Raw genomic sequence first — 17,231 nt, forward strand, 5'->3', positions numbered from 1 at the left:
AATAACTCAGATCACAACCTTTGCTTATCCAATCTAACCTTGATCATAACCTCCTATAAATTCACCACAGGGCGCCACTCAACATGTTCAAGGCCTTACAGGGATAACAGCAAAGCACTGTCATACAAGCTGGTAACTATACTGGAATATCCACAGTCAAACTCAGCCCCAGATGTCAGCCAGGGCCAGAGAGAGTTGCAGGGTTGAAGGCAGGGCACAAAATAAGATGCTTAGTGCACAGGCAGGAAATGAGAAGTAAAGACTACAGCCTCAACTCAAGAATGGGAATCTCAAATAAGGGTGTGAATAATTCCTCATTTGCTACGGACAAGAGGAGAGCAGGAAATATGAGGAACCTCACATTTGTGCTTTAAAAATATAAGGTACAGAGAGCAGATATGTGACAGGAATGGAGAAATACAGAGGTGGAAAAATATTACTTAGTGTATAAGCACGTAATTGAGCCATTTGGAGGTCAGGGCTTGATGTGTTATAAACAATGTTTGAAGTTTCTATCAACTATTCTTATTCTAAAGGAAGACTAAGTCATTTCAAAGTGAGGAATATTTCTACAAGGCAAAATTCTTAACCTAAAATAAACTGTGTGACCAGAAGGCAACAACATTCACTACAGCACTCCTCTACCTCTATCTTAATAGCACATAAAGTAGGCTACTCACTCCACCTCTGTAAATGACTTTGTTATCTCTAACACTGCTTGCTAGTGATGTCAAGGTTTCAAAAAAATGAAAAGTACAAGTCTCTCCCTCAAAATTATGAGACCCTTGCTATAGACTATATATGAAAACAGAATCATTCACATAGAGCTAGAAGTTAAAATGGTCTTCAGTAAAATAGGATTCTACCTGCCTTACTCGAAGAAGAAAAAGAACAAAATCCAGGTTTCTTAGAACCATATTAGTTCAAAATGACTAATTCTGCCTCAAAAAATTCTGCCCTAGGAAAGCACAAGATGAAGGAAAAGGACAGAAAGGCAACAGAAGACAAGAAAAAGACAAAAACTAACTGTTAAATATGAATTCCTTCAACTTAGCCATCAAAAAATATATGAAGCTAGTTCTATCTCTATTAATATCACCATCATTTTCCCAGTAACCTAATTCTTGGATTAATCTTTTACTCATTATTGTCCCTAAATCCCTTTAACTAGCTCATTACAAAGTCCATTTAGAAGGATTTTTCCTTTGAAATGCTTTGGGAATATATTCCTTCCTCTCCACTCCTAACACCAAAACCTTACTCCAGGCTCTCCACCTCACACCATGAGAGTCTCCTAAGGTGGCTTCCCTGATTCCAGGCTCTTCCCCTCCATGGCATCATACATAATCATTAAACACTATTTTTGTCATAAAAGATCATTCTATTCCTCAAAGGAACCTTTGGTGGTTTTTCATTTCCTTTCGCATCAACTCCAAATTCTTCCTGTTATTTCTCAAGATTCTTTATAATCTAATCCCAACATACCTATACAATCTTATTTCTACTACTTTCTAAGATACATTCTTTAGTCATTCTTATCATACTAACTTCATGTTTTTGTCTATGTTGTTCCACTCACCTGAAATGCCTTCCCTATTTCCTAATATAAATTTTGCCATCTTTCAAAGTTCATTTTTAGGTCATGAAGCATTCCATGACTACTAGGTCTAACTGATTTTCCTTTCATAGACACATACTATATTAATATTTGGAAGGAATCCCAGAAGTCATCTGATAAAGTATTACTTTGCACTGCTTTTTATAGTGTCTATATAACGCTACATTATACACTCCTTAAATTTTTCAATATTGTTCCTTGCATTAGTGCTGCATTCCTAACTAAATTGTAAGTCATGGAAAACCACTTTTTATGTCTCCTACAAAAATGCCTAGGTACAGTGCTGACCATAAAGCAGACAAGCGACACTTATTGCTTGACTGCCTCTGTTATCACATTGATCAGTGTTACATTGTAGTTATTATATATTAGGATAAGATGAAAATTTTTTATGAAAATGAAGTAATCAAACTTACCTTGTAAACCAGAATCATCCCGTGTAAAAATTTTTAGAAACCCTCCTAAGAGATTTCTAACAATTTGCTGTGAATTAAAACATGAAAAATTTTTAAATGAAACAAATGCTATCAATGCAGAGATTTGCCAAAAAATACACTAAACAATTATGATACTTTATTGAGTTAACTGACATTTTGGTTACAAATATTTAAATAGAATAATAATTGTACAGTAGTCTTTGTAATGTAATACAAATGCTCTTTAATATCACATTAAACAAAAGTCAAGTTGACAAGTATTTATTAATACTTATGTGCCAAGCACTGGGCTGAGTACTGGGTAGACAACAATATAAAAGCAAAAGATGGTCCCTACTCTAAAGAAAGTTACAGTCTAACAGGGAAGACAAGTAAAAACAAGACATATGGTACATTGGAGATAACAGAAGAAAAGCATTAAATTTAAGGGAACTAAGAAAAGCTTTCTGTAGAAAGTAAAATTTTAGCAAGGACTTAAAGTAAGAGAAGCCAAGAGGCAGCAATCTGGAAGGAGAAAATTCCAAGCATGGGGGGCAACCAGAGACAATGCACAGGAAGGCGATGGAAGTATCTTGTTTGAGGAATAGCAAAAGGCCAGTGTCACTGAATAACACAGTTATGTTGGGTGCAGGGAAAGAAGTAAGGGGAAAAAGCCTAGAAAAGTAACAGGGGGCCAGGTAATGATGGGCTTTTGAACACCAAACAGAGCATTCTATATTTTATTATTAGAGATGATAAAGTATTACTCAAATTTATTGAATGGGGGAAACATGGTCAGAACTCCACTTTGGGGAGGTCTATTTGACAACTGAATGAAGTGGGGAGAGAACTGAGGCAGGGAGACCAACCAGAAGGCTAGGTGTGAAATAATGGGGGCCTGCACCAAGATGGTGGGAATGTGGGAGAAGAGGAGGGAGACTATAAAAGAGAACTTACATAGGTAGAAACAATAGGACTTGGCAACTGATTGAATACTGGAAGGTATGTGTGTGAGAGACAAGAGTCAAGAATGATATCTAGACTGCAAGCTTGGGAAGATGGTAGTGCTCTTCAAAGTAATAAGACAGGAAAAGAGAAGGGCTAGTGGGGAAAGATAATAAGTTCAGTTTTAGACATACTGAGTTTTGTCTATGGTACAACCATTTTGAGATTTCCAATAGGCAGCTGAAGATATGATTAAGTTGCATATTTTAGAGTCAGTCATAAAAAAATCAATGTGATTGTCAAATTTGCCAGGTAAAAGCAGAAATTGTTAATTAACTTCCTTTACTGAGTGGTAAGTAGAATAGCTAAAATCTGTTCAGGGAAAGCACTGAAGAATTCTGTGGAATCCAGACAAATATAGTATCATGCTTCCCAGTATCCCTTGATTAAACAAAACAATTGCGGAGATGAGGACACTGGCTGCTATAATATAATAAATTACAGGGAATTTTTTTCTTTGGTCTGTGGGAGAAAAAAAAGAACACCAGAAAATGTGACCTAAATTTTTAAGAAGCAGAGGTACAAAAATAATTAATTATTAAGTGCAGTTACTATTTTAATAATTATTTATAATCAAAGATGCATGTGCTACAGTAGGAAAAAAAGCATAGTCCCTGGCTTAGGAGACCAGAGTTCTGACACTAATACTAGAATTCCTACCTAAGGGACTTTGATTATGTCATCTACAAAATGGGGATAATAACAAGTATGATGATGATGATGATGATAATGATGATGATGATGATGATAATTTATCTAGCACCTACTATGTGGCAGGCAATGTGCTAAGTGCTTTACAAATATTACAGCATTAGAACCTGACAATTATGGGATATAAGTACTATTATTACCCCCATTTTACAGTAGAGCAAACTGAGTCAAACAGAGGTTAAGTGACATCACATAGTAAGTGTCTGGATCTGAACTCTGGTCTTCCAATTCCAGGCCCAGTACTCTACCCACTGTGCCAACTAACAACCTCTCATCCTCAATTTCTCGCATTCTCTGTAAAATGATGATCATGATAGTACATACCTCACAGGATTATTGTGAATATAAAATGAAATAACACATAAAACACTTTGCAAACCTTAAAGTACTATTTACTACTAGCTATTATGAGATTATAATAAACAAAAAAAGGAAATGAAGTCATTAATATACATATCAATATCTATCTCATATTAACCATACTAAAATTTTACCTTTTGCATGAGTAAAGTCACGTTTTTTTCCTTTTGCCTGATGATTTTCAAAAAGCTCTCAAAGACATGGCCAAGCACATCAAGTTTGACTTTACTGGCTGAAAGCAAATTTAATTCCAATATGCAAATCTCAGGATATACTAATTCTCCTTGTGCAAGGTTTTCAATCATTTCATTTAAATAACTTGAAGAGCTGATGTATCCTGTTTCAGTATTTATGTCTTCTAAAATTAAAAAAGTAGTTAATTTTCATTTATAATATAACCAATATAATTCTAATGACTATCATTTTAGAACTACTAGTAACACTAATAATAGCACTTCAAGTGTTTACTAATTTTCCTTCTAGGCGAGTCTTTGTTAAAATATGATATTTATACAAAATAAAAATAATTTAAAGAACACTATAAATAAAAGTTAACATTTGTAAGATAATTTAAATTTTTTCAATGCCTGTATGATTTCTCAACCTAACCATTTAGCCAGTACCTCAAAATCAACCTCTGAAAAGCATAATTTACCTGAAAGAAAGGTGACTTCATAATCAGGAATATCTGGGTTCAAGTTGTGCCTCGGGCATACACAGGGTGTGACCTCAGGCAATTCACTTAACCTCTCAATGACTCCCAGCAACTGACTGCTTTGGTAAAGGGAATTTCCTCATTGGGAGTTCCCATACCAATGACAACACAGGTCTAGGTAAAAATGTGTGTGCATGCACATATTTGTGCATGGCCAAAACCTCCTCTGCCTCTTGACTTCACCACTTCTGTCAATGACTTGGGGACATCACCATCCATACAGTCGCCTATGCTTGAAATTTTGGGTATCTTTCACTTTCCCCTCTCCTTAGTTTTCATTTTTGAATTGTTAAGACCTATTAATTTGACTTCTGTAGTATCTCTTGTATGTCCATCCTCTCTCCAGTCTTACTGATAGCTTGGCAATACACTATCACCACCAAATATTTGTTAAATCTTATTGTATTAAGACAACTAGGCAGGGTGCTGGGGAAAATAACTCAAGATCTCTGACTTCAAAAAACTTACAGTCTAGGTTGAAGATGCACTTTTAACACAAATAACTATGAAAACACAATGTTACATGTTAGGTACATTAAAGAAAAGCTATGTCAAATAAAAGGAGGAAAAGTCATTACCAACCAAGGGCATCAGGAAAGGTAGAATTTGAGTCAGATTTTAAAAGATGGGTATAAATTCAACTGGCAAAGAGAAGCATTCCTCTCCAGGCTGCACTCCTGACTCTACCATACTTTCTATACAATATACCCAGAAACCAATTCTTTGTGAAAGCTCACTCCACCTTGGATTTCACACACTGGAAATATCCTCTAACCCTCTGACCTCTCCCTCTAATTGGCTGATTCCTCCCAAAATTTCCAGTTAAAGGAGGATGCCCAAGTTAACCACATCTTCATCCTTCACGAGGCAGTACTTCTGAATCTTCCCAAAATTCTCTACTACTCAGAGAAGTACCTTCATCTCTTTCCCTCTCATCCCTCCCCTTTATGGCTTCCTTTTATGTGCTCCTTTCCCTGCTCAGAATGTAAACTCCTTGAGAGCAAGTACTGTCTATTTGTATTCCTAGTACTTGGTAGGCAATTAATAAATGCTTGAGGAAAGTGGGTAAAAATACCAAACAAAACAAACAAGCATTCAAAGCATAGGGAGCACAACCTGAAAAAAAGGCAATATGCATTTTTAGAACCATAGAAAGCTGAGTGAAGTTAACAGGAGACAAAGCTGGAAACGTAGAAATATGCCAGATAGTCAAGGGAGGGCTTTTAACACCAGGAAGAGGAGTATAAACTTTAATTAGTAAGAAACAGAGAATCACTGAAGATTTCTGAGCAAAGGAATGACATGACCACATCTATCCTTAAGAAAGAGCAGCCTGGCAACAATATTAAGGAAAGATTAGAAGAAGTACACTGGGAGGCCTGTTAGGAATCTATTCTGGTAGTCTAAGTGCATGATAAAGAGGCCCTTATTAAGGTGCTTTCAGAGAGAATAAATGCAAGCAATCCTTCAGAGGAGAGATTAACAGGACCTTGCAATTTTAAATATAAGAAGAAAGGTAGAGGAAAAAGACAAAACTTATAAAGACAAACCAGTTTTCAATATCTGGTTAGATATCCATGTGAAGATATTCTGCAGGTCATGGGGGATGTGCAAACACACACATGACCATCCACAACGGACCTGAAACCAGCATCTCCTCTCCTGGGTACTTACAGTTCCAAGGACCCTACCCTTTTGATTGGTGACTAACGATATACAAACTAGTTCAGCTAGCCCAGTATAACTATTGGCTGGCTCTAACACCAGACCATGCTTCAGCTTTCTATCCCATCCAATCATCCAGCCTTCTATCTAGGCCATCTCTCCATTCACCTGCCAGCACACATGTATTTATGCCTCCTTCTTCCCATCTTCCACCTTTCCAGAATAAAACTCCCTTTTTTGTCACATCTACTCTCCTATATGTGCTGTCTTTCCCTTTTAGAATGTAAACTCCTTGGGAGATGAAACTATTAAAAAAAAATTTGTATTCCTAGTGCTTAGCACAGTACCATGCACATAAGTAAGCACTTAACAAATGCTTTTTCATTCAATATCATTCATTTGGGAGTCACCTGAATAGATATGATAGTTAAAACTAATAGAGTATAGAAAGAGGAGAGAGAAATTTGGAGAATATTCACATTAGATTTGAGAGGGTAAGGAGTAAGCAAAAGAATCAGAGAAAAATAAGGAGAATATTATGTTTCCGTAAGGAAGGTAAAAGAAAATATACACTAAGAGAGGATAACAAGTAGTGTCAAAATTGGAAGGGAGATTAAGAATAAGATATGAAGTACCAGATTTTGAATCCTCAGAACAATTTGGTACTAGTTTTAAAATAATCAAGTTGATCAATGGAATACATTAAGGCAGGCCTGCACAACCTGCAGCCTTTGGGCATGCCAAAGGACTTCTGGTGGCCAGTGAAAAATGTAGAGGATTTTCACGGGCCGCTGGAAATCCTTTGTCAGGCCGCAAGCTATATAGGCCTGAGTTAAGGAAAAAATACCCAAAAACAATTGGACATAGTAGTATAATGTTCAATAAACCCAAGGATGCTATTGGGTTTGATAAAAACTTCTATGAAAATTGGAAAGCAATCTGGCAGGAATTGGTTTTAAACACTTTACTCCACATGGTACAAACTCCAAAAGTACTTATAACAAAAAAGGTGATACGAAAAAATTAGAGGTCAAAGGAAAGATTCTTCTAGTACTATGACAATAGAGTGGATCCTATCCTAAACAAGGGATAGAGATAATCATAAAAAACAAAAAAGAAAATCTGACTATGAAAATTTAAGTGCTTATGTACAAGCAAAATAAATGCTATTAAAATCAGAAGTGAAATAATTTTGGGGAAAATAACCTTCACAGCTACTTTCTCTGATAAAGGAATAATATAATGATATATAAAGAATGAACATAAACATATAAAAATGAGCCATTCCCTAATATATAAGGTCTAAGAATATGAACAGGCAGCTCTCAATGAAAAAATGCAAGCTAAGAATATCCACATGAAAAAAAATGTTCCATCACTAAAGATTAGAGGAATGCAAATTAAAAATAACTGAGTCTCCATCTCATACCCATCCATCAGATTGGCAAAGATGACAAAAGAAAATAGCAATTGCTGAAGGGGTTGTGGGAGGATAGGCATGCCAGTATGCTGCTGGTGAAACCATGAATTAGACCAACCATTCTTGAAAATAACTTGAAACTAAACCTAAAAAGTCACTCAATTGTACATACCATATCCTGTGACCTAGTGATATGCTATTATTAATAATGTCCCTCTCATGAAGGTCAAAGACAGAGTATTTTAAAAGATACACAAAGATGTACAAGATATGTATAATATGTACAGCAGCACTTTTTACTGTAGCTAAGAGTAGGAAACAAAACAGGTATCTATCAGTTAAGGAACGGATGAACCAAATGTGGTATATATAATGAAAATTTAATGTGCATAAGAAGTAATGAAAGGGATGGACTCAGAGAAAAAAATGGAGATCCCGGTAGGAACTGATGAAGGGCAAGGTGAGCCAAACCAGGACAACAATTTACATGATGATGAACAAGAGATGGAACAACTCCAAACAATCTAATAATTTGATGAAAATAACAACCCATCATGACTTCAAAAGATTGGTGATAAAATGTGCCCTCCACTTGGCAGAGAGGTGATAGACTAGCATTCAAAGCAAGGGAAACAGCCACTGAAAATTCTTGGAGTCAGAAGATGGAGTGTTTTGTGTGATGGAGTAAGGTGTAAGAAGACTGGAAGGGTGTAGTATGGGAGAGGAGTTTATGAAGGATTTAAAACCCCCAATTGAGGATTCTCTATTTGATCTTTTTGATGATAGGGAACTAGCCAATGGAGTTTCTTGAGAAGGGGTGACATGGTTAGACCTGCACATTAGGAAGATCACTTTGACAATCAAGTGGAAGATGGACTGGAATACAGTGACACTTGTGGCAGGGAGAGTAACCAACAGGGTATTACAATACTCCAGAAGTGAGAAGATAAGAGTCTGCCTACACCAGGGTGGTATCAGTGTCAGAGGAGAGAAGCACATTCAAGAGATGTTACAAAGGTAAAATCAAGAGGCCTTGGCAATAGATAGGATATGGGAGGTGAAGGAGTGAGGAATTGAAGATACCTAGATTATAAGCCTGGGTAACTGGGAAGACGGTGGCACCCTCAACGGTAACAGAGAAGTTTGGGTTTGGGAAGAAAAATAGTGAGTTCAGTTTTAGACATTTTGAGCTGAAGATGTCTCTCAGTTCACGATGTCCAACAGGCAACTGGAGATGCAAATCTAGAGATCAGAAGTTGGAGCTGGTTAAGGAGCTCTGAGAGAATCATAGGCATAAAAATGATAACTGAATTCATAGGAGCTGATGAAATCATCAAGTGAAATAGTATAAAGGAGAAGTTAAGAAAACCCAGGACAGAGCCATGTGACAAATTTCTTCAGTAAAATGAGGCAAAGTTCTTAACAGAAAGGATAATGGTAAAGAGGTAATCATGGAAGGTCTGAGGAGAGATGTTCAGAAAACCTTCTGCTACATGGGATGGTGAATTAATGAAAGAGTTGTATGAAAAGGACTGCCTTGCAGCAGTGAGGATCCAGTTGAGTTTACATAATAAAACTCTGTAGTGGACCCAGTCAGCATGGTTTCATGATTTTCTACAGCTATGTTCATCAGTACGTGTGTAGAAGCAAATGCAGCAGACAGTGTGAGTGATCCAAGGCTATAGCTAGCATAGGGTGAAGGCCTAGGAAAGAACTGATTATCCTTAGTGAGAAGTAAGGAAATTTATGTGATCAGACAGGAGAGAGAGTGGGTGATGATGTTCAGAATCTGGAGGGAACTAATGAGCTTACACTGGACGGTCTTGATCTTCTTAGTCAAATAACAGGTTTGGTCATCTGCTCTAAGTGTGACAGGTGAGGTCTGGAAGAATCACTGAGAGGAATGAGATAAGGAGTGGAAACAGAGTAGCACAGCAAGTAGCAAGGGACCACCTAACATAGATCATGAATTTGTAGCAGGTGAAATCAGCTTGGCTTATGACTTTTGCCAGGGACATTTGAAGCCCTGTAGCAGGAATAGATGAATTACTAAGAGATATAGAGTCAAAGGTTGAGAATGGAAGAAAGTCAATAAGGGAAGAATTTCTAGAGAAGAAGCTAATGACACATTAAGTAGCAGATCATATAGTTAAGGCTGGGTATGGAGGCTAGTACAGCAAATAGAAAGGAGTAGCAGGGATTCAGAAAAGGTTATTAAGAAGAAAAAGAGTAGATCTAGCGTGAATGTTGGAAAGAAGGAGAGAGTCATGGTTAGGAAAGTAAAATTTCAAACTTTCAGATCTTGGAGAATGTTCCCTTCCTACCACCTATCTGAAGCATCCTCTTCATAGGTATTCCCAGGTCTACACACTACTCCTTATCACATCATACACACTCACAACATGGTCTCTAATTATAAGTCCATTATTTCCTACCAAGGAACTCTACCTAGCTTTCAAACTTCTCAACATCTGGCACTAATTCACCTTTCAAGACGTATCTCAAAAATTCTCAAGTACCTTTATGCTCCAATGAGAAAAGACTAATCATTATCCCTAGGTCTACCTTCCCACCTTCAAGCTGTTCCCTATGCTTGCAATAACTTCCCCATTTTTGTTCCCTCAGCCTTTTGAATTCCTAAGAATCATTTAAAGCATCTGTTTCCAACCTTTTTTTTTGCTAGCACACATTTACAATTAAAGCAATTTTTGAACAAGTAATCCTTTCAATATGTGTATGTTTATATACAAATTTATTTCTATTTCTATTTATTGGTACTACTGTACCAATATTATGTACATTATAAAACAGACAAAAACAGAAAAAGAATAAGATAAAGATGAAATAAAATAATTTTTATTTATTAAGAATATAAAAATGTTTTACTTCATTACAAATATTTTTATTAAGTAATGTGATTGAATGTTTCATTATTTTTTAAAATCTTAGTTTAACACTTTGTGATACAGCAATTTGAAGGTCTGGTTTTAGGTTAGATTAATTTTGACACATGGTCTTAATAGCTAACCTAGCTGAAAATACTTTATAAAGATATGTAGATCCAAGTGGAAAAGGAACATCATTCACTGTACTTACTAAATCACAATACTCATTTTTCAATCCTACCCATCAAATTTTTTTTATTTGCAAAGGTTTTTTATAATTTGGCTACCTGCTATGTGGAGGGCAGAATGCAAGGGACATGAAGATCAGATCCCAGGTCTGAAAGGTAGCTGTTCCAGGTAGAAAAGGAAGGAGACTGCAGCAAGGGATGTACAAAACAGCTGGTTAGGCCATCGTTTCCTGGTGATGAATGGCTTTCATCATTTGCTTCCAAGCTACCCCATCAGCTTCCAAGCTATTCTTGGGAATAGAGGTGCAGATCTGGGAGTTACATACTTGGCTATTAAGCTCCAAACCCACTTCGGCAGCAAATGCTGACTACTTCTTGGCTCTTATGAGCAGCTGCTGCTGCTATTCTCAGGTTCTTTGCTCTAGCTCCTCCTGGTTCATTGGGAACCTCCCTTGTTCTCTTGGAAGACAGGGAGGAGGAGGGAGAAAGGGGGAAAGAACCTGAGCAGTCAGCAAAGATCTAACATCTGCATCTCTGGGAAACATTTTCTCCACTTCTGGGATTCCCTTCCCCCATATGTCAAAGGTATTAGAGCATCCATCTGATCCAACTTCTTTCCCTCCTACCAAGAGGCAGCGAAACAATTTCCTGGGAAACACCATCCATCCAGAAAGTGTACAAAGCCCAGACCAGGGGGCACAGGTGATGTGTCGAGGGGTTATGGTTCAGATGACAGGAGGAGGACAGGAGCACAAGTTGCCAGGCAAGGAATGACTGCTTATCCATCTTTCCAACTACCTTGAATGGAGTTCCAATGATTTAATGGCACAGCCCATAGAGAACATAGGAAGAGGGAAGAGGCTAGCGCAGACCTGCAGCACTTGGCAGTAGGTAAGGGCCAAATTAAAATAGGTTGAACTTCTTTGGGCCACAGATAGGTTTTTAGCAGCTCACTTTCCAAGTAAAGGTATAATTAAAGATTAAACTATTTTTAAACAGGGAAATTTCAATTAATATCAATTAATTATGCTTATTACTTAAGATGTTTATTTATTATGAAATTGCTCCTCTCAGACTAGAGATAGAGTGATGATAGTTGGTTGTCGTGGGTCACATGACAAATAGGAGAGAGTAAGCAGTGGCAACCTTTCTGCCAAGTTACATGATGGGCACAACAGTGACTAGTATAAGGTGGGGTAAGTGGGGCACAGACAAAGTACTCGTTACATCTTCACTTTCTTTTACAGCCTGTACATTTTTTGTGGGCTGCCCAAAATCCTTTGGTGGGCTGCAAGTGGCCTGTGGGCCATAAGTTGTGCAGGCCTGGTCTAAGGCCAGGTGGGAAATGACTGTCTACCCTCCAGTCTACCTGGGAAGGAGCACAAGATAGCTGAATGTCCAGTGATAATCAAAAGCAGAAGGGAGGAGACTAAACAGAGGCAGGCATCAGGACAAACACAATGACCAGCTATGCTACTTTCCTCAGTTTGATATTTTTTTCGAATACTTAGTATCTTGGAGATGAATGCTCTAAAGCACACCTCAAGTGTCAACTCTTCCAGGAAGTATTCCCTTTCTTCTCTGCTAGTAACCAACTTTGAGCTCTTTTAACTTTCCATAACACTATTTATAGTTTTCTTATGCACTTATTGGATATTATTTTGTTTTTTAGTTATTTGTATGTGTCATATCTTCATATTAAAGCTATAAACTCCATGAGGACAGGACTATGTCTTTATCTAAACTTTATATCTACTCCAATGCACAATTCAGTACACATCATATATTTAATAAATGTTTAATCCAATTTGGATTGGACCAACTTGTGAATAACAGATTCTAGCTTAAGATATTTATAAAAATATCTGAATTTTAAGAGACACATTTCTAGCAAGGTTTTTAAAACTAAAATTTTACTGAGACATGAAAATATGAGAACGTTTCTACTGAAAAGCCATCACTGCACCTCCAGTAAACTACGTTTACAATTTTTATCCAAAAAGGATATCTTATAAATCTTCAGAAATCATAAAACCAAATTTTTTCTGCCATCTAGACATGAGAAAAAACACAGGCTTTGGGGCATGAAAGAAACTTATAGGACATATTGTGGATCCTGACAACATTGTGACTTATGTAAGATTTGAGTTACAGCCTGTACTGAAACCTAGTGACGCCAATAAATATTTCCTATCTATACTACCCAGAACTGTAAATCCCCATGAGTCCAAAGCTCTAGAAAGCTCACCTAAGATTGTGAGTATATGAGTGTGTGTGTGTGTGTGTGTATATATATATATATATATATATAATGTGTATGTGTGTGTGTATACACACACACACACACACACACACACACAATTGCAGTTACCTTCAATTTTCAGTAACACATTCCCCATATCCAATTAGTTGATAAAAGCTTATCAGCACTATTGCCACAACAGAATATTAGCCTCCTTATCTCCACTAGACCCAGCCCTCATCACCTCTCACCTAGACTACAGCAAGAGCTTCTTAATTGGTCTCCCTGCCTCAAAGCCTTCCCTCTTCAATTCATTCCTTAAATAACTGCCAATGTTCTTTTCCTAAAGCATAGATCTGACCACATCATTGCCTTCCTCAAAAAGCTGCAGTGTCTGGCATACGAACTTATTGTCTATTACTTGCCTTCATGATGAATTGCCCTTCATGCCCACGATATTCTACCTTGCATCTTTGTGTCTTTCCAAAAGCTGTCTTTCATGTCTAGCATGTACTCCTCTCTTAGCTTCTGCTTTAGGATCCAAGCTTCTTCCAAAGATCATCTCAAGAACCATTCCTAAAAAAGGGACTTTCCTGATACTCCCAGCTATCTTGGATATGCTCCTCACCACTCCACTGCCCTGCACCCTGTATGTATATACTTTATATTTACTTACATGTCTACATGTCTTGTCCCAAATGAATGTAAACTCTTTGGGCGTGGGTTCTCTTTTGTTTTTGTCTTTGTATCTCTAGCACCAAGTATATTATATGCCTGGTACACAGTAAGCACTTAAATGCTTTCTGATTGATTGATGTGAAATAGAATGATTCTGAATTCTTTCAGTTACAAGTACCCTTGGGAAACTAATGACTAAAAGGAAAAAAAAAACTTTTACAATCTTAGTGAATATCGAAAAAAAACTGCACTGCTCCCATGACAAATAGTGGATAAAAGAGCAAAATTCACAATAGAATTTGAAACTTGGGAGAAAGTCAAGTCATCAAGCATTTATTAAGGTCCTACTATGTGCCAGACACAGTGTTAAGCACTGAAGACATAAAGAAATGCACAAGACAGTTTCTGCCTGCAAAGAGATTATAGTCTAATGAGGGAGGTCACATGTAAACAGCTTTGTACAAACAAGATTCATACAAGGTAATTTGAAAATAATCCCAGAGGAAGGCACTAACATTCAGTGAGATGGGGAATGGCTTCTTGCTGAAGGCGAGATTTTAGCTGATACTCAAAGGAAGGCAGGGAAGCCACAATCAGTAAGCAATGGGACATAATAGGAAAAATACAGAGAATCAGGTGCCTAAATCTATTAATTACCAGTTTGTCTCTAATTTTTAATATGCAAAGAAAAAATCCTAGGGTCTACATAAACTAACATCAATGGAAGATTAAAAAAAATCAGTTCTAAAATATAGACAAATTACTAAAGAAGTTAGGCAGTGCAGTGGGCAGAGTATTGGGCATGGAGTCAGAAAGACTGTAGTTCAAATCTAGCCTCAGACACTTACTTAACCCTGAGCAAGTGACTGTCTGCCTCAGTTTCCTTAAATACAAATTAAGGATAAAATAACAGCACCTACTTTCCAGGGTTGTTGGGAGGATAAATTAGATGACAGTTTTAAGCACTTAGAGCAGTGTCTGCCACTTAGTAGGTGTTTGTTTCCTTTGTAACTTAAACAAATACTGTTATCAGGGTCCATGCCAATTATTTCATGCGTTTAAATGGTAAAAGCATTAGATGTAACCATGGGGCTGAAAATAGGGTTAGTGTGAATGAAAGACTAAGAAACACAGAAGGTTTGGATTACGAGAGTAGTATCTCAAAGTTTCCTATTTCAAAGTAAATTACTTACCAATACAGGCTCATATAGCCAACCACCTGCACAAATGCAAAAATTTAGGTGGGTAGTAATAAGCGTCTGTGCTAGTAAAAAAAAGTTTCCCATATATGAAGTCAGATACCAAATTCTCTACAGGAAAATAGTCACAGCAAAATTCAAACATATGTAGTTATCTAAATTATTTATTCTTAGATAAATCAGATAATTAATATATCATTTGTGAACTTTCACACAAGTTATATAAGCTGACTTTCAAATTCAATCCTACCCTACCTTCATCTTGGCTTTCACTATCTTCAGTATCGCTTTCACTGTCTGCTTCATAACCTTCTTCTTCAGCAAAAAGTTTAAAAGTACCATCGACTTCCTCAGTTTCTTCAGAGAGATCATCTTGCTGAGATACTGACTCTGACTCAGACTGATGAATCTGTAAAATGAAAGTGGTCAGTTACAAAACTTGCTGCAAATAATTTGTTCACTATTGAAAAAAAGTTTACATTTATTAGAACAATGTTAATATGCTGATTTTGGGGGGAAAAAAACAAACCTTCAACATAGCATACCGTGAAATTACTTCACAGAAAACTTTTACATGTCCTCTGGAGAATATATGCCACAAGAAAAGGATATGAAAGCACTGCTACAATAATAAATATATTAATTAAGAAAAAAGGACTATAAAACTAATTATGAAATTTTGGAAAAACAAGGCAATAAGACCTTGTTTGCAATAGTGGGAGGCAACATATTATAGGGAAAAAGCAAACTGGACTTGGAATCAGATGATTTAGATTCAAATTCTCGTTTACTTACTGGGTGACAAGTCATTTTCCATTTTTAGGGAATCAATTTCATTATCATTAAATTAAGCTTAAGTTAAACTACATAATCTCTATAGTCTCTTAAAGCTCTAAAATTCTATGGTTCTTCATAAGCACAGAATTATGGAAAGCACAAGGTACAATCTTAATCTGTCATAAACTAAATATAATAATGCAAATTAAATAATCTAAGTAACTGGGTCAGCACTCTTCCAAAAATGGGTTTAACAGGTGATGGAGCATTAGTTATCCAAAATTTGCCAAAAATAATACACACACATGCACGCACACACACACACACACACACACACACACACACACACACACAAAGCTGTACAGGAAACCTTTATTCATCCTTGCCACATAGCATAAAAAGATTAAAAAAGGAAGCACACTAAAGTGAAATAATACTTTTTATAATTTAATAATCATGCATACATATGCATACATGCATGAATGCATGCATACATGCATACATCACTGATGAAAATAAAGTTTCATGAAAAGGTATACACTATTATATAGAATGGGTAGTCTTCAACAATGAATGACCTCCACCAATGAAACCATGAATCTTTAAATTATTACAGAGTATGAGGACTGAATTGTCTAAGCCAAAGAACACAGAAATTAGGAATTCCAAGATAACTGACTTTCCTGCATGGTCTTTTGTGTTATGAGACAGAAAAAGATAATTTTATTTTTTTAAAAGGTACCTCTTCTGCCTTCACTACACAAAACACCTTTTTTTTTAAAGAGCCCAATCCTGCGCTTGTTCCATAGCATTTTGTATACCACATCAGTTATTCCTAATAATATGACATGTACAGAGCCTAGCCTTGCCTCCACTCCAAATCACTGCTCTAAATGCATATACAATTATACCTCACCTGTATAGTTAGTCTTTACCTTGTCATAACAAAATCCTCTCATACCTTTTCAATTTTCTCTTCAGAATGATTCAAATCTACTGAATAATTCCCCAAAGCTACTCGAAGCAGTGTATCCAATAAAGGCTTAGCTAAATCAGTTTCTACGACCTTTGACTGGGAAAGATGGTCTTGTATTTCGAATAGTATATTTTCCACCGACAAGTTCTAAGAGGAAGGAAAAAACAGAATATCCAGTGTACTTGTTCTTAATCATTTTTAATTACAGAATAAAATATTTAATTTATACCAATACTGAAGTAACCCACCATGAAAAATTGCAAATGGATAAATATCAGTCTTCTGCTATATTTTACCTTGAACTTTTAAAAATCTATCGTTTGATTCATCATCTTTATTTACAAATTTCAGTCTATCACAGATAAAAATTTCTATA

At 36.5% G+C, this 17,231-nt stretch overlaps 1 protein-coding gene across 1 annotated transcript in view; it reads right to left on the bottom strand.

Moving 5' to 3' along the window:
- LYST (lysosomal trafficking regulator) overlaps positions 1 to 17,231 on the bottom strand; it is a 161,971-nt gene that overhangs the window by 126,096 nt on the left and 18,644 nt on the right. Inside the window, 4 exon segments of the mRNA XM_021000474.2 lie at positions 2,035 to 2,101; positions 4,245 to 4,468; positions 15,358 to 15,511; positions 16,841 to 17,002. Of these exon segments, the coding sequence (XP_020856133.1) occupies positions 2,035 to 2,101; positions 4,245 to 4,468; positions 15,358 to 15,511; positions 16,841 to 17,002 (607 nt within the window).

Source organism: Phascolarctos cinereus, unplaced genomic scaffold (genome assembly GCF_003287225.1).
Source record: "Phascolarctos cinereus isolate Bilbo 61053 unplaced genomic scaffold, phaCin_HiC Scaffold_5;HRSCAF=322, whole genome shotgun sequence".
Taxonomy (NCBI): domain Eukaryota; kingdom Metazoa; phylum Chordata; class Mammalia; order Diprotodontia; family Phascolarctidae; genus Phascolarctos; species Phascolarctos cinereus.